At 38.5% G+C, this 22,671-nt stretch overlaps 2 protein-coding genes across 2 annotated transcripts in view; both read left to right on the top strand.

Moving 5' to 3' along the window:
- Positions 1–17: 17 nt before the first annotated feature.
- Positions 18–19,761, top strand: LOC306773463 (polycystin-1-like protein 2; the record flags this gene model as incomplete). Its single annotated transcript, XM_079263279.1, has 41 exons — positions 18–339; positions 1,264–1,422; positions 1,510–1,698; positions 2,183–2,293; positions 2,675–2,822; positions 2,908–3,137; positions 3,246–3,656; positions 3,741–3,868; positions 3,969–4,116; positions 4,705–4,906; positions 5,028–5,139; positions 5,229–5,370; positions 5,470–5,667; positions 6,101–6,243; positions 6,347–6,526; positions 6,630–6,767; positions 7,621–7,767; positions 7,847–7,971; positions 8,057–8,177; positions 9,799–9,927; positions 10,005–10,230; positions 10,413–10,603; positions 10,679–10,909; positions 11,114–11,215; positions 11,297–11,475; positions 11,562–11,708; positions 11,801–12,000; positions 12,313–12,539; positions 12,627–12,843; positions 14,137–14,606; positions 15,038–15,134; positions 15,305–15,445; positions 15,534–15,719; positions 15,998–16,328; positions 16,413–16,546; positions 16,614–16,741; positions 16,841–17,001; positions 18,814–19,024; positions 19,161–19,262; positions 19,349–19,480; positions 19,648–19,761. The coding sequence occupies 41 exons, from the start codon at positions 18–20 to the stop codon at positions 19,759–19,761; spliced, it is 7,410 nt and encodes a 2,469-aa protein (XP_079119405.1).
- Positions 19,762–21,488: 1,727 nt separating this feature from the next.
- Positions 21,489–22,671, top strand: part of nfat5b (nuclear factor of activated T cells 5b) — a 30,581-nt gene continuing 29,398 nt past the window's right edge. Inside the window, exon 1 of the mRNA XM_079253187.1 lies at positions 21,489–21,565. Coding sequence (XP_079109313.1) covers positions 21,493–21,565 — 73 coding nt within the window. The 5' untranslated portion in view covers positions 21,489–21,492. The remainder of the gene's footprint in view (positions 21,566–22,671) is intronic.

Genomic DNA, 22,671 nt, shown 5'->3' with positions numbered 1-22,671 from the left:
CTGATCAGACCACAGAGATGGACACAACTGCTTTAACCAAACTCACCTTGATAGTTCTCTCTTTCAGCTTCAGCTGTTTTGCAGATGAGGACGCAGAAGCTTTGCCTTGCCCAGATAGCCAGAAGGGCTTTGAGGGTGCCTGCTATGAGTTTGTGGGTCTACAGCTATCGTTTCTGAGAGCTCAGACATGGTGTGAGCGAGGAGGGGGACATCTTGCCTTCATTCTGAATGATGAAACACAGCAGTTTCTTCAGACCCACCTGAAACCTGAGAAGGACTGGTGGCTTGGGCTGGCACCTGCAGCTCCAAACCTCACGTTGGACCTCACTACTGGAGAGGGTAAGAGGTCACGCAAGCAGAACAAGACTGTGGAGGTTGTTTAATGTCTTGTCTTTGATTGTTAAAGAAAAGTAAGGAATTGCAAGACAAGTTTATTTGTGCAGGTCATTTCATGTACAAGGCAATTCAAAATGCTTTTCATTAATACATTAAAAGTATTACAGTGGAGTGCAGGAAGCATTAAAAAGTAAAAACATCAGCTCGAACAACTGAGTTATACATGCTCAGTGTTTCAGTATTATAACAGGTAGAACATTCTCTGAAATGTACCCTTTCAGCAGTTAACATTTATGTGAATTGTTGCCGATATGAGCAACAAATCTAACTGTAGATGTATGGTCAATGGTTATTCTTGAGAATGGAAAAAAAAAATTAAATGAAGACATTTTCCCCTCTGTTCCTCTCTTATCACGCAACTTGCATTATGCTTAAGACCCGCTATGATTTTATTGATATATACATAGGGAGACTGGATATCTCAAGCAACAGGTGGGTCTGGTTGTGGAAAATTCTTAATCTATTCAACGTCTCAAAAGAGTCACTGTCAAGTGGGCTGATTTATATATGTGCCTTTATTTCGCTTCACAAAGAACTAATCTTGGCAATTTGCTCCCTTTGTCATTATCTTATTTATTACTTTTTGGACATTAAAAATGGACTGATCTAATGGATATATTGTTTCTTTTGTTATTAGACAAATAGTACCTTTAGAAAGGAGACAGTTTCACCTTTTGACATGTTTATACTGTTACTTGAGTCTTCCTCAGAAACATTATCTGATGTCCATCTTGATGTGTCTTGGTGTATCAGCTGGTGGAACTGATAAAATAGAAGCTGATTTCACATTTGCTTGAAGTTCTCAACTCAGCACTAAAATTTAATTATTTAAAAAATATATTCTACAATTTCGTTGTTTTTTCTCAGGTTCTCTTGCATGGTTGGATGGCTCAGATGTCAGCTACAGTAACTGGGTAAACCTTCCAGAACCACAAGAAACTTGTGGACATATCCTGAGACATGCTGGTTTTCAGTGGAAAGCCACAGAAAACTGTAGCCAGGAACTCAACTTCATTTGCCAGTTTGGTACACACTCTGTTTCATAAATCTGTTCAGTATGACATGCTTGATTTCCTTCTCCTTTTTTGTTTTTGAATATTTTTTTCTTTGCAGATTCTGGAAGAGCTATTGCATGTGAAGGCCACAATGTCACATTGCAGTGTGGCTCTGGGCAAGTTATAGAGATTGAAGATGGCTTTTATGGACGAAAAACAGTCCACTACTGCAGATCCAAACTTGCGGCATCACCGGCACTCTCCCAGGAAGAGTGCAGCTGGATTAATGTGGTCGATTCTGTTACAGGTACCTTGAATTACAACATATGCTATGAAATTATTGCTTTTTCTTATTAATTTTGTGTGTAAAATTTTGAAAATAGATGATTTATTAATAGTTGTAATTTATATATTAGAACTGACTATTTTTCAGCTATGTGGCAATTTCTAAGTTTGACATAATGCTGACACACTATACTTTTAGAAAATTGTCTTCAAACGTACCTTTTATTTGTATTTAATTTGAATGGGAATATTATTGGCTATGTAAGAACTGCTTTATACAAGATGCAAGCTAAGGCATACAAAAATAATCATAAATAAGTTTTTTTCCTCAAAGATCAAATATGGTATTACCCTGGCTTTATAGAAACTCCTTGTGCACTTCCTAATAGAACTGCTTGTCGGAAATAGGAGTAAGACAGGTTGATCATTGAATGGAGGCGTGATTTTTTTTTTTTTTTTTTAAGCATTATTGTCATGCACTTAACTTGCTGCATGTGTCATTCCAGCTGACTGTCGTGGCCTGCAGGCATGCCAGTCTTCACTGGATCAGAGTTCTTTTGGTGATCCATGTCCTGTGCTGGGAAGTTATCTGTCTGTTGAATACCGCTGCAAACAAGGTCGGGCATACAATTAGTATTTTTTTTTCATTTTAGTGTTTTTATTTACTAAAGGCATGCAAGAGTGATGGTGAGTTAACTTTCTGTTAGTTATCTGTGTGTGTTTTATTGTATTTTCGAGTTTATCTCTATAGGCACTCAGTCGTTTACAGACTGTTTTAATATATGTTGTCTATCCCTGACCAAGTGCTGTATTTATAGTGTTCTTATATTTATGACCAAATTTCTTATGCTTAAATTTTCCTCTGTTTTATGTCACATCCAGCAATCTGTTCAACAATAATTAAATGAAAGCATTGATTTGGTTAACATGAGCTGTTTTTAATATTACAAGTAGCCTTCATTTCCATGAGTATGATTTAATTATACCATTCTTTGCAGGGCTTCGCCTACTGATTACTAAACTGGCGTCTGTCTTTGATAATGTAACTATCACTGTGAAGTGGCTCCTCCATCCATTTCAGGGGAACCTATCATGTGCAGTGAATGCTGGAGACGGCAACATTATTGATCCGTACAACCCAGAAGAGTGAGCAAATCCTTGCATTTAATTTGAAGAGACTATAGATCCATTCAGAATTTTATTATAATAAAAGTGAACTTTTTTGTTACAGGATGGAGAGCACAATTATACACAAATTTCAGCGACCTGGTGTTTTCAAGGTTGAGGTGGAGTGTTCCACCAGTGATTGGCACGTTACAGCACAGAAAGTGGTGACAATTCAGGAGCCTGTCGGGGAGTTTAGTGAGATCAAGTGCTATAGCAGGAATGGGTCAACAGATGGCAGTAAATGCAATGCACTTTATGGCGGTCCTGTTCAGATCCAGCTTAAGGTGGAGACAGGTGAGTTAGTCTTAAACTTAGCTGAGTCATCAACATTTATAATAAAGCCTTTGTAATAAAAGTAACATTTTTCAAGAATGTGATTCAAGTTTTTTTTTTTACAATTAGGGACAAATGTTTCCTACACAATCAGTCATGAGGCCCATGTGATTGCAAATTCCTCAGTGGACCTGGGGATCACACCCCACAACATCACATTGAATGCAACAGTGATGCAGAAGCTTGGACATGGCTGCCATGATTTGACTATAGCTGCATCTAATGGGGTGACAACTCACACTGTGTCCACTGATCTGGTATTGTGTCTCCTTGAGCTTGTTAATGGCCTGCAAGCGTCTGTGATAGCAGAAGAGGATGTTTGTCCTGACTCCACCGATCTCATTGTCGGTGTTTCATTGGAGCAAGGAGCGCCAGTGCAGCTGCTATTTAATCTCACTGGAACCACTGACACACTGACTGAAACAAGAGACATGCTGAATAACAGCCTGCAAACCTATATGTTCTCCAATCCACTTGAAGGTATTTAGCACTTAATTTGTGCTTTAATTCTGTCAAAACAGTTAATACCTAGTGTTAAAAATATGTTAAACTCTTCTGGGACAGGACCTTTAACAGTGACAGTACGAGCTATGAACGCCTTTTCAACGTCTGATGTGGATCTGAACTTGGAGAAGGTACTTCAGGCCTGCCTGAATTGTTCAGACTTCCCATCAAGCCAAGATGGAAACATGGTACCAGTATAGACATCAGTCATTTCTTTATTGTGGAAATAATTGTTGAATGTACCTGCTGGTTTCTGCTTTAACAAAACATATTTGCTTTCATCTGCAGACTGGTAACATGAGCGTCAATGGCTTCACTAAGTTGAAGATAACTGCTTCTCCTGAGACTCTGGTAGATCACACTCAGAAAGTCACACTGACGGTAGATGGAACTGAATCACTACCCAGCAAAGGACTTGCATTTGAATGGAAATGCAGTAAGATCACAACACATTCACTCATTTTTCATGATTTGCAGCTGGTAGTCATTACGATACTTACAGGTCATATGAGGGTCAACATAATTAGATAAACCTGCAAACAGTGACTTGTATAGCACCCAATATTTTTCTTTACTGCCATTGATAATATTTGTAATGCAAGACTTTGATGATATGCAGGTCTGCTTTTATCCCAACTATTCATATTGCTTAAGTACCAATAAGTAAATTAATTCTTTTATTTCTTGATCACTATATTTATATTTTTTGTTTGATCAACATCCAAAATCAAGGAAATCTACACTAACATGTTATAAAACAATAAAAAAAAAAAAAACTGGATCAGGTTTTTCCAGCAAAGCCTTGTATTCTTAGAGCAGTCCTACAGATTTCACCTGTTGATGGCTTTAATGTTAAGGCCTATTTGTGCATTTTATAGTACATCCTGAAGATAATCCAGAAATTAGTGACTTAACAAAGGAATTTTTGCAAGCTATATGTTTATGCACACACACACCTTTTATACATCAGCTGCACTGTAGTATCCTTGCTGTGTTAACTGTGTTGCTGTTTGTGTCTATGCAGAAGGAAACTGCAAATGCAGAAACATAGCAAAGGATGAAACCCACATTATTGAGAAAGACTGTCTTCCAAATCCATTTGAAATATTTAAATACACTTTAACTGTGAGGAAAAGAAGATGGTTTAGGAGATGGGTTGACATTGCTTCATCTTCTAAGTGCATCACTGTTGCTCCACCAAGGGAATTTACAGATATCACTATAAGGTAAAAAAGGTTATATCTGCAATGCAAGCTCAAATGTTTTTAAATTAGAGGTGCAGGACATGTCTTACATTTAATGCTATATCCCAAATAAATAGTCATACATTTACTTTTATTATTACAGCTGTGATAATTGTGATTCGATGAATGTGAACAATCATGTAAAGTTAAGACTCAGGTGTAAGTCAACCTGCCCAGATGTTATTTGGTTTATTCAAGACCTGAAACTTTTGACAGTAAGTCTTACACAATAAATAGATAAACAAACACATAAATGAAAGATTTTTGGATCTAAAGCAATTATTACCTGATTATCTTTTCACAGGGTGACCTTGCTGATTGTTACACAAAGGAAGGAAGCAGACCACCTATTGAGAAGCAAGATGGTGACACTGAATTTGCCGTTCATAGCCAGTATCTAAAAGCGTCCATGAGTATGCTGCAAAACATCACAGTGATTGCCTATGGTGTGATTTGATCCCTAAATCATACATAAACCTCTGTCTTTTGCAACTTCTTCAAACAATAATCAGTAAAGTTTCTTTTTTTTTTCTTTTTTCTAAAAGGCAAATCAGTGCCTGGCTTTGTCAAATACAGTCTTCCAATACCAAGGCCTGACCCAGCATCCCCAGCTGATGCACCTGCAGTCCCTACATGCAGCATCTTTCCACCGTCAGGAACTGTGCTTGATGCTTTTGACATTACATGCAAGGAAACATCCTTCTGCTCTACGGGCTGTGTATTCTGCTTCAGGACCAACACAGGTGGCAGGGTGTTGCACTGTTGTCTCTTCGCTTTTTACACTGTCGGACAAATAGGAAATATGTGTTGGAAAGTAAGCTTATGATGATCTATTGTAGCTATAAAGAAATTAGAAAGAAGTAGTTGGACAGAATTTGGTAAGTGAGCGTAGCCAAAAGACTTCTGGAGTTAAAAGCAAAGAGGTTTTTTTTTTAACTGTCTAAGTTTGGTTATTAAATTTTCTTTCTTTCTTTTTTATCCATATAACATTTATAATAAACTCAAATGTAGGTTAAAAAAACAACAACAACAAAAAACAGATTTGGAGTCTGGCGTAGCTGTGCTTAATATTAAAGTTTTGGTAATCACTATCAGTCTGAGAGTATTAGACTATTATTGACTGCTATTAGACTATTATTCCTGAGAGTTCAGTATGCAGTTTGTTCTGTCTTAAAGGCAACCTGCTTCGGTGCAGTAATGCAAATGAGGTGAAATCAGTCTTCTTGCCTCTTGGCGATGAGAACAACAACTACATTTCATCTGTGGTTGTTACTGTGAAAAATGAACATACTACCATAACTACAGTTGTTTCTACCCAGGTTTGTTGTCTTCTTCTTATTAATGCATATTGTAGAGGGAAGGAGGATTAGACAAATCAATCTTCCTGATCAGCTGATAGAGAAATCTGTTTTTTTCTGAAAGGTACGGAAAAGTGATGGCAGTGACGCCATAACAACTTTTCAGTCTGAAGTAGAAGAGACTGTGAGTCAGTTAGAGCAGCAAGGCCTGCTCTCTGCTCAGATACTCGGACAAATGTTCACTTCTGTGTCTGAAATGTTGAATTCAAAGGCTGACCAAAATGAAAAAACTGCACGATCAAAGGTAAGAGAGGCTGACATGCTGCAATTCTTGTGAAACCTTTAACATACAGTATCCTATGAAGAGACAACATCCTGATGTTAAGCAGAACTTGCTCTACTTTCAGCTCAGAGAACGAATGCTGAACAAAATCACAACAGTTCTACTGGACGTCCCGAGCAACACAACCCAGGAAGTGCAAGTGACGGCCACAGCTGTAGCAGAACTCACACAGATCTCCGATGAGCTCAGTCCTGTTGCCCAAGTACAATATTATAAAATATAATAAATATCTACAAATATTATAAATTAGGAAAATATAATTTGGAGGACCTTAGCCAAGACAGAGAGGAGCAAAATTATCAGGGTGCCAGAGAAGGTCGGACATATTCACATTATAAATAATGTGACAGCAGGGAATGAGTTACACAAAAGTAAATAAACATTTTATATATGTATATATGTATATATATATATATATATATATATATATATATATATATATATATATATATATATATATATATATATATATGAAATCACATAAACAGCAAATCATTAATATTAGGGTTCAAAACAACTTTAATTCTAATATGCAATTGTTACATATTACATTACATATAGAAAAAGCTAAACTAATACAACTAATATTTGCTATTTTTCACAAAATGCCAAAGAAAATATATCAGAATTAGCTTGTTGTAAGTGTCCCTCACTGTATGTTGTGCTGACTGTCAGTAAGAGCAGGTTATATTTAACCAATGAATCATAATTGTCTTCTCATCTAAAATATTAGGTTATGACAGATTTGACAGCAAATGTTTATCATGTTTAGCAGTGGCAGATGTAAAAGACTCTTAAGGCTGTTTGTTTTTAAAGCCATTGTAAGTGACTTGAGTTTGAATTAAAGTTAGAAGACATAAAAAATAAATTTACATAAGTACAACTTGCAAAAAAGACCAGAGTACAATATCATCAGATACCCAATTCATCTTTTATTGTTTAGTATATACAAAGTTTGCTGAACTTGGTGACATGCTGATAAGCTCAATATAAGTTGGAAACACTGACTTTGAATCTTTATGGGGGGGTTTTTTTGTCTGCATTTTCCTCACCAGGAAGAAGCAGCCACATTGTTAGTGGACCTCAGCTCCTCTCTTAACACCATCAGTGTCAATCAGCTCAGCAAGGATCACGAAGAGGTTATGCAAGCGGCTACACCAATAGTTGAAGCAGCCAGTAATATTTTGAATGTTTCATCAAATGTACGGAGAGCACTGACTGAACCAAAACACCATTCCTTTCTCTGTGACATTGCACAAAAACGATCTTGTATAATTGCAGAAAAAAGTCTCTGATTCCCTTCTGAGTGGGATAAACAACATTCAGAGTGCTTTGCTGCATCATAAAAAGTTGAATGGACACCCTGATATCATCGATTCTGGTCAGATTAGTGTGTATGTGAACAAGTAAGAGATGAATGCTGAGTATTTATCCTAATAATACGGAGTGGTTTTTTTTTTAATAAAATTTCTCTGATTCTGTTTCCCACAGAATATCTCCAGAAGACATGCAAAAGCAGAACATAAATGTCCAGAAGAACAGTTCCTCTAGATTTTCCCTTCCCTTGCTGCCTGCTGGTGTTATCTTTCCAGAAGAGACAGTGGATGTCAGAGTAAGTTTGCAAGTAAACGAGTGAGAAGGAAACAGTAAACATGCGATCACACGGTAGAGCTCTTTCTAAGACACTGCTCTGCATTGTTCCTGTGAATATGGCTTTTCCTCTTTTTTATTATTGTCAGTGACAACATCTTGTGGACATCTCTGCACTTATATTGTTAAGCTGTCTGCAAGAAAGAAAATTGGTACATGCTATTTGGTCCCTGTACAACTGATGACAGTAAGTCCGATTTGTTTCCAGTGAGGGTTGGACTCCATTAAGGCTGCCCTTTGTGACCAATTCTGTTCAAAACTTTTATGGGCAGAATTTCTAGGCAGCCAAAGTGTTGAGGAGGTCCAGTTTGGTGGAACTCAGGATTGGGTCTCTGCTCTTTGCAGATGTTATGCTGTTGGCTCCATCAAGCTGTGATTTATGAATCTGGATAGAGCAATTTGTAGCTGAGTGTGTAGAAGTTGGGAGGGGAATTAGCACCTACCCCAAATTGAAGGGTTCTGGTATCTTGGGGTCTTGTTCATGAGTATGGGAAGGATGGAGCAGGATATCAGTGCAGTGTTTGCAGTGATGTGGATTTTGCATCAGTCTGTCATGGTGAAGAAAGAGCTGAACCAAAAGGGGACGTTCTTAATTTTCTGGTTGATCTATCTTCCTACCATCACTTACTCATGAGCTGTTTGTGGGTAGAAACCCACAAAACAAAAGTGTTTCATCTGCAGGGTGGTTCGTCTCTTTCTTAGAGATAGGGTGAGAAACTCAGCCATCCAGGAGGGGCTCAGAATAAAGTCGTTTCCTCCTTCACATCAAGAGGAGGTAAAGTGGGTTGGGCATCTGGTTAGGCTGCCTCCTGGATGTGCCTCCCTTGGTGAGGTGTCCCAGGTCTTCCCAAAAGGAAGAGACTGGGAAGACTCAGGATGTGCCGGAGGGACTCTATCTGCTGGCTTCCCTTGGAATGCTCTGGGATTGTCCTGGATGAGCTGGAAGAAGTGGCATGGGAATACAAAAGGCTTGGCATCGCTTCTTAGGTAGCTGACCCCAACCCGACCCCAGATAAGCACCAAGAAAATACATGCGTGGATGGTTATTTAATTAAATTATAATTAAACTAGAAAAGCACTCAGAGAGCGTAAATCTCAGCCAAGGACAATGCTAAAGAATCCTTTAAAACATTCATTCATTCATTTTCTAAACCGCCTTATCCAATTCAGGGTCGCGGGGAAGCTGGACCCTATCCCAACTGGCTCTGGGCGAAAGGCAGGGTACACCTTGGACAGCTCGCCAGTCCATCGCAGGGCCACACAAAGACAAACATTCTTGGATCCAAACAGGGATCCGGATCACCAACAAAATTAAACCAGTTCTCCCTTTTCACATTTCCAACAACTCCTGAAAATTTCATGAAAATCCGTCCTTAACTTTTTGAGTTATCTTGAACACAAACAAACAGATAAATACTAGTAAAAACATAACCACCTTGGTGGAGGTAAATAAAGATTAAGCCATAGGAAACAGAAATTCCAGGTGAAAAAAAATCATGTTTTTCTTCTGCCTTTACAGTAGTCTGAGTCATTGTATTGCTCATATTTTGGATTTCTCCTCATAATGTGTGCGTGCCTTTCAGATGATGAGTTTTGAGAAGAATCCGTTCTCCTGGAACGGAGGAAACATCACAGGAACTGTGGGATCACTTTCTTTCACCAGAGCAGATGGCAGTGTCATACCGGTTGAGAACTTACCTAAAGAAATAGAGGTATACTTAATGCTTTTCTCAATAATCAGAATATTTATAACATTTATTGAACAAAATCTTTCCTGATTTTTTTTCAGATTCTCCTACCAAGGCTCGATGGTGGACAGGAGAACAGCACGGTCCTTGACCTTGCCAATTTCAGCACATTAATAATTGACATACCGTCACCAGACGTCACTGTAGTGCTGAAAATGGAGCCATCTGAAGATATATCATTTATGCTATTCCTGGGACATAACGATTATCCAAATGATGACAACTATGTAGCCAAGACTAAGATCCCACTTGAGAATGCAAATGAAGGTCAGTATTGAAACCAATTAATTTGCATTGTAGGACATGGAAAAATATATACAAATACATATATAAGAATATGTATCACAAGAACTTTTTATTTTTAAAATATGGATCTTTAACTATTGATTAATGTATCTTTTGTTTTCAGTTAAAATTATGCCTACTTACAATGACTGTGCTTTTTACAGAGACTAAATTTACTTGGGTGCTGAGTCCCAGAGACAGGACAGGAGGTATTGGAGCTCATTACCTTGTTATGAAGCCAATTGTAGAGCCTGGTGTTAGATCTGTCAATGCCACGGTCACTGTCATTTCCATTGCTGCTCAGTGTAAATACTGGAATGAGACTGTGTCCTCTTGGATGGAAGATGGCTGCAGGGTAGGCACAAAATAGCAAGTATCTGTGGTTATTGTATAAATGCATCTTTGATTACTGATATTCTTTTATCTACAGGTTGGTCCTCTCACCACACCTTTGGTCACTCAGTGCCTCTGTAACCACTTAACCTTCTTTGGCAGCTCTTTCTTTGTCATGCCAAACTTAGTGGATATCTCACGCACTGTTGAACTTTTTTCTACATTCACTAATAATCCAGTGGTGGTGTGTTTTGTGGCGGCCATCTTTGCTGCTTATCTGCTGGTGCTTGTATGGGCACGCAAGAAAGACATCCAGGATTCAGCAAAGGTAACTGACAGTAACGTGGCAGATTATTTATTTGGTCTTGGTTTTAATTCAGCCTTTTATCCTCTCAGGTATAATATTAAATCCTTCAAGCATTGAAAGACCATGAAAAACTTAACTGCCTTCTGTTGAACCCCCTTGTAGCCTTTGTTATTTCCCTTTATAAGCATTTAATAGTCCTTTTACTATCTTTGTGCTCACTTGCAGGTTAAGATAACAGTTCTTATGGACAATGACCCCTTAGCTGAGTATCGTTATATACTAACTATTAGCACAGGGCACCGGCGTGGTGCATCCACTTCCTCTCAGGTCAGTGAAAAGCATCTGGCGTATTATATAGTATGACTCTCTTTTATCTTTTTCCATTCTGACTGACCGCCTGTGTTTCAGGTGACTGTTACTCTCTTGGGAACAGAGGGAGAAAGCGAACCCCATCACTTGACAGATCCGAAGAAGCCAGTGTTTGAGAGGGGTGGGGTGGACATGTTTTTGCTGACCACACACTTTTCCCTTGGAGATCTCCAGAGCATTAGACTATGGCACGACAATTCAGGAGAACACCCTGCATGGTTAGTGGATGGATGAATTAGGGTAAGCATAAGTTTGCATATTACTACAACATATTTGCAGATTAATTATTCATTTTGATATGCAGGTATGTGAATAAAGTGATGGTGCAGGATCTAGAAACTGGTCAGAAATGGCACTTTCTGTGTAATTCCTGGCTGGCAGTCGATGTGGCAGAGTGCACTCTTGACAAGGTTTTCCCAGTGGCAACAGAGATGGATTTGAAGAGATTCAGGTTAGACCCCTCATCCGAGTAGCTACTTTATTATTGTTAGTTACCAATTCCAATTTAATCCTCTTTTACTGTGATTCTTCTAAACGTTTTAGTAATTTGTTCTCCATGAAGACAGCTAAGGATTTCCAAGATGGCCACATCTGGTTCTCTGTCATTAATCGACCTCCCTGCAGCACTTTCACACGTGTGCAACGAGTGTCCTGCTGTTTTTCCCTTCTTCTATGCACCATGTTGACTAGCATCATGTTCTGGGGCATCCCTACAGACCCCTCTGAGCAGACCATGGATTTGGGTAGGCTAAGATGTTTTTTAAGCTTTATGAGTCACAAACTGGATTAAGAAAATATAGATATGAAATAGGATTATTTTAAGACACAATTGTAATTCTTTTGCAAACATGCACAACAAAGGTGTTGTAATCTCAGATTTTTCAACTGTTTACATTCATACAAGCAAAAAAAATATTTCTGGAGGGTTTTACTGTTTAGCTACAATGGTAAGCTACGGTTTAGCTTCAAAACCCTGATAATAAAGTTCCAAAAAGGATATTTTTCTTATATTGCAAGTGATTAACCAAAATATAAAGCAAAACTTTACTTTCCAGGGCATATCGAGTTCACCTGGCAACAGGTTATGATTGGAATCCAAAGTTCCATCATAATGTTTCCCATCAATCTCCTTATTGTGAGTATCTTCAGAAACACTCGTCCTCGAGAGAAAACCACCAGAACAGACGAATCAAAAGAGGGAAATGCTGTGAAGGTTTCTCCCTCACAAACTCCATCCCCTCAGAAGGAGATAAAAGACATCACTCCAGACACAGTGATCAAGGTGAACCTAAACAAGTATTATGAGAATATCATGGATGCAATGATTACTCTGTCACGACTGAACAGCTTTCTGTGGTTTCCACATCAGGACATAAAGAGAATTGCACAGTCTCTTTCAAAGGCTATGAAGTGTCCACTTCCACATGTGCAGCTCCATCAGGGTCACCAGACTGACATCAACACTCTGTTGTCTCTGGTGGAGGACATTATCAGACAGCAGAATGGAGTGGCTGGAGACTTCTACACCGAGTCCACCAAGAGGGATCGTGCAATGATCCTCAGTTTAGGTTCAGTAAATCTACAAGGTAAACATCACAATAAATTTTATAGGACTTTTCATTACCTTCACAAAAGGAGGTGGCAGAGGTTATACTACTTCTTCCAATGTATATGTCTGTCTTTGTGTCCTTTAGTAACTTTACAGAAAAACTGGATTTCTATTTTTTCTCTGAGAATTGATCTTGATCTGTTATTTCATTTTGAAAGAGATCTGGATCACCATCATAATCCAGGAATATTTGAAGGATTCTTTTTTATTTTGTGGGTAATTTTCAGTATTTCTGTTTATAATTCCGCAATAAATGGTCAGGGTGTGTGGTTAAAAAAAAAAAATACAGTAGAGGTTCCCCAACAGGTTTTACAAGATATTAGAGTTAAATGTGGATCCTGGCTAAATTCTGGATACAACAATCCCAAACAGGAAAAAGTAAGGGATCTTTGGCATTTTCATCACTGCAAGAGATCAAATGACATAAACGTGCAACAATATAACCAAGACACTGGAGATTATCAGTGTATCTGGGAATGTAATAGTGTATACATATAAAGTAAATGTAGGACTATAAAATAGGGTGGAATTCACACTATTGTTTGGAACTGTACTGCTTGGCAGAGGTCTGTGCTCTCCTAGTTTTTTTACGGTTAAAGAAACCAGAACCCAAAACTCAGCCATCAAGGCACGCTTAACAGATTTATTGAAACAGAGATAGTGTTGAAGGTGGTCTTGCTTAGTCTGATTGTCAGGAGGTCTGGAACACAAAAGACAGGAGAGCCAAAAAACCAGGAGTGCCCAAAAAAATGAAGGTTTATCAGGAGATGAGGGACATAGGCAGTCTCAGAGTGGTCCTCCAGAAAGAAAGATCTTCACAATCTAGAATCACAAGCTCCAAATAAAGTCCAGGGTCCACACCAAAAGACACGAGAGAGTTGAATAAATCCAAGTAGCAAGCAAGAGGCAGGGTCAGGATCAGGCAAGGTTTAGCAACAGGTGGTCAATTCATACCAAGGATGTAGCAAAGACAGTGGTAGGGGGACAGGCAGGGTCATGACCAGGTTTTCTTTCAGAGCCAGGCACATGAACAACGCTTGAAGGCTGTGGAAAAACAGACAATCTCACACTGAACAGATCTAGGGCAGGTGGTTAAATAGAGGGCAACAGAGGCGAGGATAATCAGCAATCATGCAGGGGGAGCACGCAGCTCGTTGAAGGCAGTGCAGAAATCCTGACAAGTTTATTTTGTTTCCATTATTTATTGTGTATATATTTTAAAACTACATATACACAGTTTGTCCTCCTTACACCTGTTTATATTCTACAGAAAACAGCATGTGTGGAAGCCCAGAGAAGACATCAGATGACGTTCAGAAGAACAATAACAGCCTTTACTTATACAGGCAGCTGCGTCATGTTGAGAAGGAACTTGGTCTGTTAGGACCTTCTAGTTTCCCAAGACCCGACTGCTACAACAAGGCCATGCAGCAGGTTCAGGGCATGAAAAGTTATTTGGAGTTCCATTTGCCCTCATCCAGTCTGGATGGAGACCTGTATAATCGGAGCCCCAGTCCAGAAGACAGCATAAATGGCAGGGCTAACAAGAAGTGCTGTCAAGGAGGGCTGCCTTGGTGGTTTGTGTTTGTTGGATGGATTCTGGTGATTGCAACCAGTGGAGTGTCAGGATACTTCACTATGATGTATGGGCTGACTTATGGTAAAGAACGCTCTATAAGCTGGCTTATTTCCATGGTGGTCTCCTTCTTTGAGAGTCTCTTTATTACCCAGCCTCTGAAGGTGAGAGTAACCAAATGAGACAGCCTGTCAACAAAGTCAGTAATTAACTTCTATACCTCTTTATTTTCAGCTATTCCAACTCATTTTCGACTGGTTTTGCAATATACATATCAGTCATAGTGATTCTGTATTTATGAAAAGACTGCACTACAAAACCATTTTCTATATGCGGCTCAATATTTTTATTATCACTTTTGCTGATAGCTATTGAAACATTCCACTCTATGTCTGGAAATATTTTGTTACATGCTCTCACAGAGCCAGTAAATGTAATGAGCCTGTATCTGACACGCGTCAAAACCTCAGTTCCAAAATGCCTTATGTAAGTCTTGCTAATTAACTAGCTCCTACACTGATAAATCACTAGATTTTTACTCTGAATAGTATCATGAAGTGCTCCAGTACTGAAGTGTAAAAATCTTTTCTTACAGGTTCTTGGTTTTGCTGCTTTCTTTGCTCTTGTTTTGAAGAAAGTTGATGAGGAGGAGTTTGGAGAGCCACAGATAGACGATAATTTCAGACACCCAGGCATGATTTATTTTTTTCTTTTAAGATGAAATCATGTTGAGGATAGCAGACATCTTTCACATGTGCATAATTTTACCATAGAAATTTTGTATAAAAGCAATACAATGCAATTTTTAAAAAGTCAACAGATCAGTAAAATCCAAATAAACAGTTTAAAATTCTTCCCTTAGATATTTCAGATGCGGTGCAGGTAACAAGAAGAGACAGCACATGCAGTTTCTATAAGCCACCGCCTATTACTGACATAGAGAGGATGCGGAGCAACATGATGAAGGCCCAGAAAGTCTTCATCCTCATCAGGGAGATTCTTGGTGATGTAACATCTATGACATGCAGCAAAAAATAGAAGCAATAGGATACAAGTTGAGATGCTAATGTTAAAACTTTGTTTTAATGCAGTTTATGTGGGATTTATGTGGGTGTTGCTTCTGGTGGCATACGGTCAAAGGGACCCCAATGCTTTTTATCTGACCCAACACATTCAACAAAGCTTCAGCAAAGGCATCTCAGACTCCATGAGTATTCAGGATGTGTTCAACTGGGCAAATACAACTTTGCTGAGCAGTTTGTTTGGAAAGCACCCAGGTAAGCTCTCAGTGAATACATTTATATTTTCCTGATTTAATTGGCTGTTTTGATTGTTAAAAAATGTAATTATAACTGCAATAAGCAGAAGAAGTAATTTTATCTTAACATTGACTCTAACTGGATGTTAGCTTGTGTCATTTGACATATTTTTATTTAATGAGCTCATTTTTTTATTCTATTCCAAACAGAAAATGGAAGCTATAATAAATGTTATGAAATGGACTGTTTCATTTGCAATTATATGTCTTCACACATGTGATCTGAAAATCTTCCAGGATTCATAACAGATGGAAAATCAAAGCTGGTGGGTAATGCTCGCCTTCGCCAGGTGAGAGTGCAGAAAGACTCCTGTCGTGTTGCCCACTCCATGCAGCACTCAGTGCCAGATTGTCACGCACTGTACTCATGGGAGATGGAGGACATGGGCTCCTACGGCCCAAGATGGAGTCAATCTGTAGGTGATAACACCTCAGTAAACTCTCACAGCCCATGGATATACAAGTCTCAGAGTAAACTGAGGGCCCACCCCATCTGGGGAGGTGTGAGGCTCTACAGAGGAGGAGGGTTTGTGATGGATCTGGGGCCAGATTTACAAAATTCCACAAGGTAGATATTGTAATTCCTAATTACATTCACAAAATCTAATGTCCTAGCTTGTAATAAACATATTTGTCATCCATGAACTTATAGACTCCTACAGTACCTTTATGAAAACACCTGGTTTGATGCGTTCACTCAAGCCATCTTCATTGAGTTCACTGTGTACAACGCTAATGTCAACCTCTTCTGCATTGTCACTCTCATGCTGGAAAGCACAGCCATAGGTAAGCCATTCAGGGACAGTTGTTGTGTGAGAGCTGCACAATATGGCAACTTTTGTGTTTCTTCCAGGAGCGTTCCAGTTTCGAAGTGAGCTTCAAAGTGTTCGTCTTTACCAGTCGACCGGTGGCCTCCATATCTTTGTAATGGCCTCTGAAGTCGTCTACTTTCTTTTTATCATCTACTACATGTTTGTTCAGGTGCATAACCATTATCACTGATTTACTGCCTTTAAAGATAACAAGATACATAAAGCTGCACCTGAATATATGACAAAGGCTTCTCTTTGGTGTTTACAGATAAAGCTGATGAAGAGTCAGAAATGGACTTATTTCAAGTGCAAGTGGAATCTGCTTGAGTTGGCCATCATCATTCTCAGTTGGAGCGCGCTGTCTGTCTTCATCAAGAGGACTTTACTGGGAAAGAGGGACATAAGCTATTACCAGAACAACAAAGACCAGTAAGCAATTAACGAAATAAGGTTATAATCAAGCATTCAAACAATAAGTGAAGGAACTATTAAATCTTCATTTGCTGTATGGATTTCTGGCATAAGCCTCCCGTTGGTCTGATTTCACACACAATGGCTGTTATTTTTCATTTTCCTCCCCAAATTCATCAAACACCGTCCCTTTTTTCTCTGTTGCAGTAGTTGCAGCGAAAAGAGCATTCCTTTGTTTTCCAGAGACTAAAGGAATTGAGTTATATTCAGTAACTTTTACTTATATAATTAATATTTCAACAACAGAACCATAAAAAAACGTAAACTGCAGAGGAGAAACCCTACACCCAACTTCTGAGGTTTCAAATAGTCTTAAAATCAAACCAAAGCCCTTTTGGGTAAATAAATATAGAAATATCCATTGTCCCACAAACACCTGGCTTTTGAGTTAAATGGGAAAGTTTTAAGTAGCATTCAGTCTCATCCAACCTCTGTAGTGGTCACTGTTTCAATTCTGAGTGGCATCAGTAAGAACATAAGACCTATAGATGAGTCACAAAACTGGGTCAAGGCAGAGTATTCAAATGCATAACTCCATGGTGGACAGAAAATCAGCATTCTTTAACTCAGTCCAAAGTACAAAACAGACAGGGAAATGTATTAAAAAGAGCAAAGGCAGAATGCAAAATACACAAGGCGAACGGGATCAAGAAGTAAACAATGGGATAATAATGGAACAGTGGACACACAAGGAGCTCAGACAGGCAGGGAAGGAGACAGTATACACACACAGAAGGTGGAGAATACAACAATTTAGACACAGAAGAAACACAGATACAAAAAGGAAGTACATTGTGTGTGTGCGTGTGTGTGTGTGTGTGTGTGTGTGTGTGTGTGCGTGTGCGTGTGGGTGGGGGGTTCTGTAGCTTTCTGTACACTGGCACACTCTTATGTGTTCTGTGTTATGTTGTAGCTTTCTACACATGATGGTAAAAATGAGAAATTTTAACAGCTTATTTTAGCCAGTACCCTTTTGTTTTAAAAACAACAAAGAAAAAAAATGCATTAAGTAGTAAGTATTATTAGTTTTTTTTGCTGAGTTACATGACAAGTTTTAATGAAATCATTAAGTAACATATGCTTAAAACCTTCATTGTGTAGCCACCTCAAACAGGCTGATCGGAGAAGGCTAAAGGCCTCTCAGGAGGAAGACCTCTAATGGACAGACGTCAGCCTTCAGCATTTTACACATTGAAGGGAGAAGAGCTACTGCTGCGCAGTGTACAGAATTAGAAAAATAATGTATCCATCCCATTTGTGAATATGACTCTAGACAGGTCACCAGTTCATTGCAGGTGTGACAAACAACCATTCACACATTTGCTCTTTGGAAGAATGTAGAGTAACCAATTAATGTAACTTGCATGTCTTTGGGCTTTTCAGAGGAAGCTGCAGTACAGGAGAGAACCCACACATACATGGAGAACATGCAAACTCCCCACGGAAAGGCCACTGATTAAACCACTACGAAAATAGTTTTTTCTTTTTTTTTCAATGTAAAAAAAACATTGTCTCACTACAGGGAGAGGGGGGGGGGGCACCATGTGGCTTCTGACTTAGATTTGAACCTTGGTGTACTGCATTGACAAGCTGTGATATCTTTGCATGGGTTAGCTGCTCAACCATTTGAGCGACATGATTCTCCAGTATGTCTCACAGTTTCTGCTATTGGGTTATCAAGAAAAACACAATTAATAACTGTAAAGTACAGATGATATTTTACATTATATTGTTAAAACAAGAGTTTATTGTTTCCTTTTTTGGGTCCAGATATGCCAGTTTCCATGAGACAGCCCAGGCGGATGCAGTGCTTGGGTATCTGATTGCCTTTCTGGTACTGCTTGCAACAATCAAGCTGTGGCACCTACTGAGATTGAACCCCAAGCTGCATATGATCACAGCCACACTGCAGAGAGCTTGGACTGATATTTCGGGCTTCCTGGTGGTCATGACTGTCATGTTCCTGGCCTACTCCATTGCTGTGAGATGTTTCCCACACTTAACATCAACATGCTGCTGGAATCCCTGCATATCTTATTATATCCACATGTTGCAAAACTGACATTATTCAAACAATATTATAAATACAGAGATAAACTTTCTTCTTTTTCTTGTAGTCAAACCTGATGTATGGGTGGAAGCTGTACTCTTATCGGACACTGCTAGATGCTGCACAAACCATAGTCAGCTTGCAGCTTGGCATTTTTAACTATGAAGAGGTTAGTCTGAGGTTATAATAGTCGTGTTGTACCTGATATTGACTAGTGATTCTACTTTACTGTATTTCTTTTTTGTGCTCCCTCAGGTTCTGAATTATAACCCAGTCCTTGGAGCTTTCTTCATTGGTTCCTGCATTGTGTTCATGACCTTTGTGGTGCTGAATCTCTTCATCTCTGTCATTCTCGTGGCATTCAGTCAAGAGCAAATACATCACAAGGTAACTTATAAATGCCTACCGGAAATGTTGAATATGGTGTCCTCTTAATGTCGTAGGAAATTTTGATCACAATATTAACATTTATTAAAACGTGTAGTAAAAATACATAAACAATCTCAGGGGATTTTGTCCTTCTTGAGTATATCTAATGTCCACTGTTTTTACAGCCATCAGAGGAAGAGGAGATTGTAGACCTGATGTTGATGAAACTCTGCAGTTTGTTCGGACTCAAATGTAAGAAACAGGAAGGCGATGGTCTAACTGAGAAGAAAGCTGTTTAATCTGCCCCAAATAGCAAACTCGCAACTTTTCTAGAAATATTTATGAAGGATGATAATTTACCAAGAAGAACACCAGATTGCTTTGGTTCGGGTATCACATGCTGTAGCTGCCAAAATGTACCTATCACGTTGTTTTATTGTGACTGAATGGTAGTCCTTGCAAGTTTATCAATTTTATTTATTTGTACGACCTTATATTAGTTTCTGTTGAAGGAGAAGCAGCAACACAAACAGATAGAAACAATTACATGATGCATATGTTATGTAGTTATTGTATTTATTGTGTATTATATCATTAAAGAAAAAAATTGTGTTTTCTGTAGTACATATTGTATAGCATACTTTTTTGATTATATAAGTTAAGCTGTATATTTGCCTCATCAAAGACTGTTTTTGAATCAGTAGCAAAACAATTCATTTTTGTGTGTAATGGATAAAAGGAATAGTTATTTCTAACAAAAAGCTGCTCTCCCTAGGAGTGTCATATGAAAGCAAATGACATTGACAGTGTGGCCACATAAAATAGAACTTACAGACCTGCTGCCTATGGATGTTAACTATTAACAACATCTAATTTTACTTCATGTATGTATTAAAAATACATAGTACTGTGTAATCTGATCTGGAGATCAATAAACCATAAATATTAAGTAGTCTGCTGCCAATTCATCTGTTACATTAATGCACACTGTAATGCTGTGGGAGAATCCGTTCACAGTCATGCAGTTTGGGTTGACTAAGCGTTCTCCGTTAATGACAGATATGATGAGTAAAGCTGAATGCAAGTTGTGACTGTGAAAACACATCTACTTCTTTTGTATCAGTGACAGTAATGGCTGCCTGCAGTTGGTCTGATATTTATTTGTCACCGATCAGTTACTCCAGCATTGCACAGTTCCCATAAACTGAGCAAAAACATCACAGATTACATTTCAAAGGTAGAAGGTTCCATAGTAATTAATAATATCTATCTAGTGGCAACTCTGTGACAAGTCAAGAAGTGGACAGTCACGATAAGCTTAAAACTGTCCTGGACAGCTCACCCAAGCCACTTTATACCCTGTGACATATGACAATTTATTCTCTGGAAAGGTTTGTACTGATTTTTTAGTTACAAACAAATATATAATATTTAACAATCCATTACATAATATATAACACTGCAAAGCAATATATATATTTCTGTTCTTTATAAATATTTTAATTATATTAGTACATTATAGCTTTATTTTCATTTCAGCCTTATACTATAGTTGATGTGTATTTAGCTCTTTATTTTTAATTTAACTTAATTCATATTCCGTCAAATTTAGTCTTAAACACAAAGTGAGAATAATACAGCTGGAGTGAAGAATTGTAGTATAGTTAACATGGAGTAAAAATAAAAGTAAACATGCTTGACTCTCAACTACTAAATATTTCCCTTACTCGTCATAAATAAATAAGTCAATAAATAAATTAATTAATTAAAATAATCCAGACGTCATTCGTACGTGTTGCGTCACCGTGTGGGCGTAGCTCCCGCGTGAGGCTGTGACAACAAACTCGAGTCGTTACAGGACTGACGGGGGGAACTCAGCCGAATGGAAACAGAGACAGCTAAAAGTAAATACAAGCTGTGAAGAGAAGTTTTTATTAGTTTTAGTCGTCAGACAGCTGATATTCTACTCCAGCTACGTAACGTCAGCGTCTCTCTGACGGTGTCTGCTTTCTTCAGTCTGAGGGATTGCAATGCCCTCTGACTTTATCTCCCTTTTCAGCGGGGACCTCGACCTGAATTCTTCCAAGTCCTTGTACGCTGAAGGTAAAAACTAAACAGTTACACACTTTTTTTTTTTTCATGTCACTCCCTTTTTTCCTGCACTTTTCTCGTAGGTTGTAAATGTGTAACGTATCACTTACCTGTGTTAAAGTCTTACGAAGCGGCGGTATCATTCATCCATGAGCGACCTCCTGTCACATGCTTACTCATAATAATCTGCGGTCAGGTTTTGGATCTCACACTCAGTCTACACAGGTACTCATGGTATCTTTAGACTGTGTTAGACTTTTAGTCAGACTGAAGCCCCCAGCTGCCGCGTGCACATCGGTCAGACCAGTTTAGGATCTCCCTGCCAGTTTAAAAACAGTGTTATCTATTTTTTTTTTTTTTTTTTTTTTTTTTTTTGTGAGTTGTTTGAATAGCTCGTGAATACACAATCACCCGCCCCCGCGAGGCACTACATATGCACGCATATGCATGCTCTTCTTTGCTCCCGCAGTGGCGCTAGTGGGGTCATTAACATAAACTGTGTACTCCTCAGCGAGGAAGCCTCAGGTAGTTTATCTCAGGTAATTAGTGAAAATCTTAAGGTTTTTTTTTTTGTTTTTTTTTTGCTAAGATACAGAAATCTTCATTGGCATCACACTTTTACTACATGCACTTAGACCAAACCATCTAATCTGGGCTACCTGAAGTTCAGATATATTAATTTTCCATTTGCTTAATGAGGAAAGTCTAATGTATATGTATTTTCTTCTTTTAAGTAAAAATGAAAAAGTGCTTTTGTTTTTGCTATCCTGAGTTGGAAGTGCAGACCTCAGTCAAGGCCAGTAGCCTGTCTTGCAATTCCTCCAAATCCACAAGAACTTTAAGTAGATTCTTTCTCATCCTCAATCTTCAGTCTTCTTGAACTTCTGTTTGTTTTAAAATATTACTAATGACAGGCAGACTTATTGGAAGGGTATTTGAGACACCTACTATGCTTTTGTCACAATGTTAAAGAAAATTATCTCCAAGTTTATTGATTTTATGCAGAAAATCGGTGAAATCGTTGCTCCACACCTCAACCCAGCTCTGTGAAAAATATTCCTTTTTAAAAATGCATTTCATGACATCATTAACAGGAGTTCATATTATTTTCAACTAAT

This window comes from Telmatherina bonti, assembly GCF_933228915.1.
Source record: "Telmatherina bonti genome assembly, chromosome: 1".
Lineage (NCBI taxonomy): Eukaryota > Metazoa > Chordata > Actinopteri > Atheriniformes > Telmatherinidae > Telmatherina > Telmatherina bonti.
Note: the sequence above shows the minus strand (reverse complement) of the source record. Positions and strands in the feature narration are given on the sequence as shown.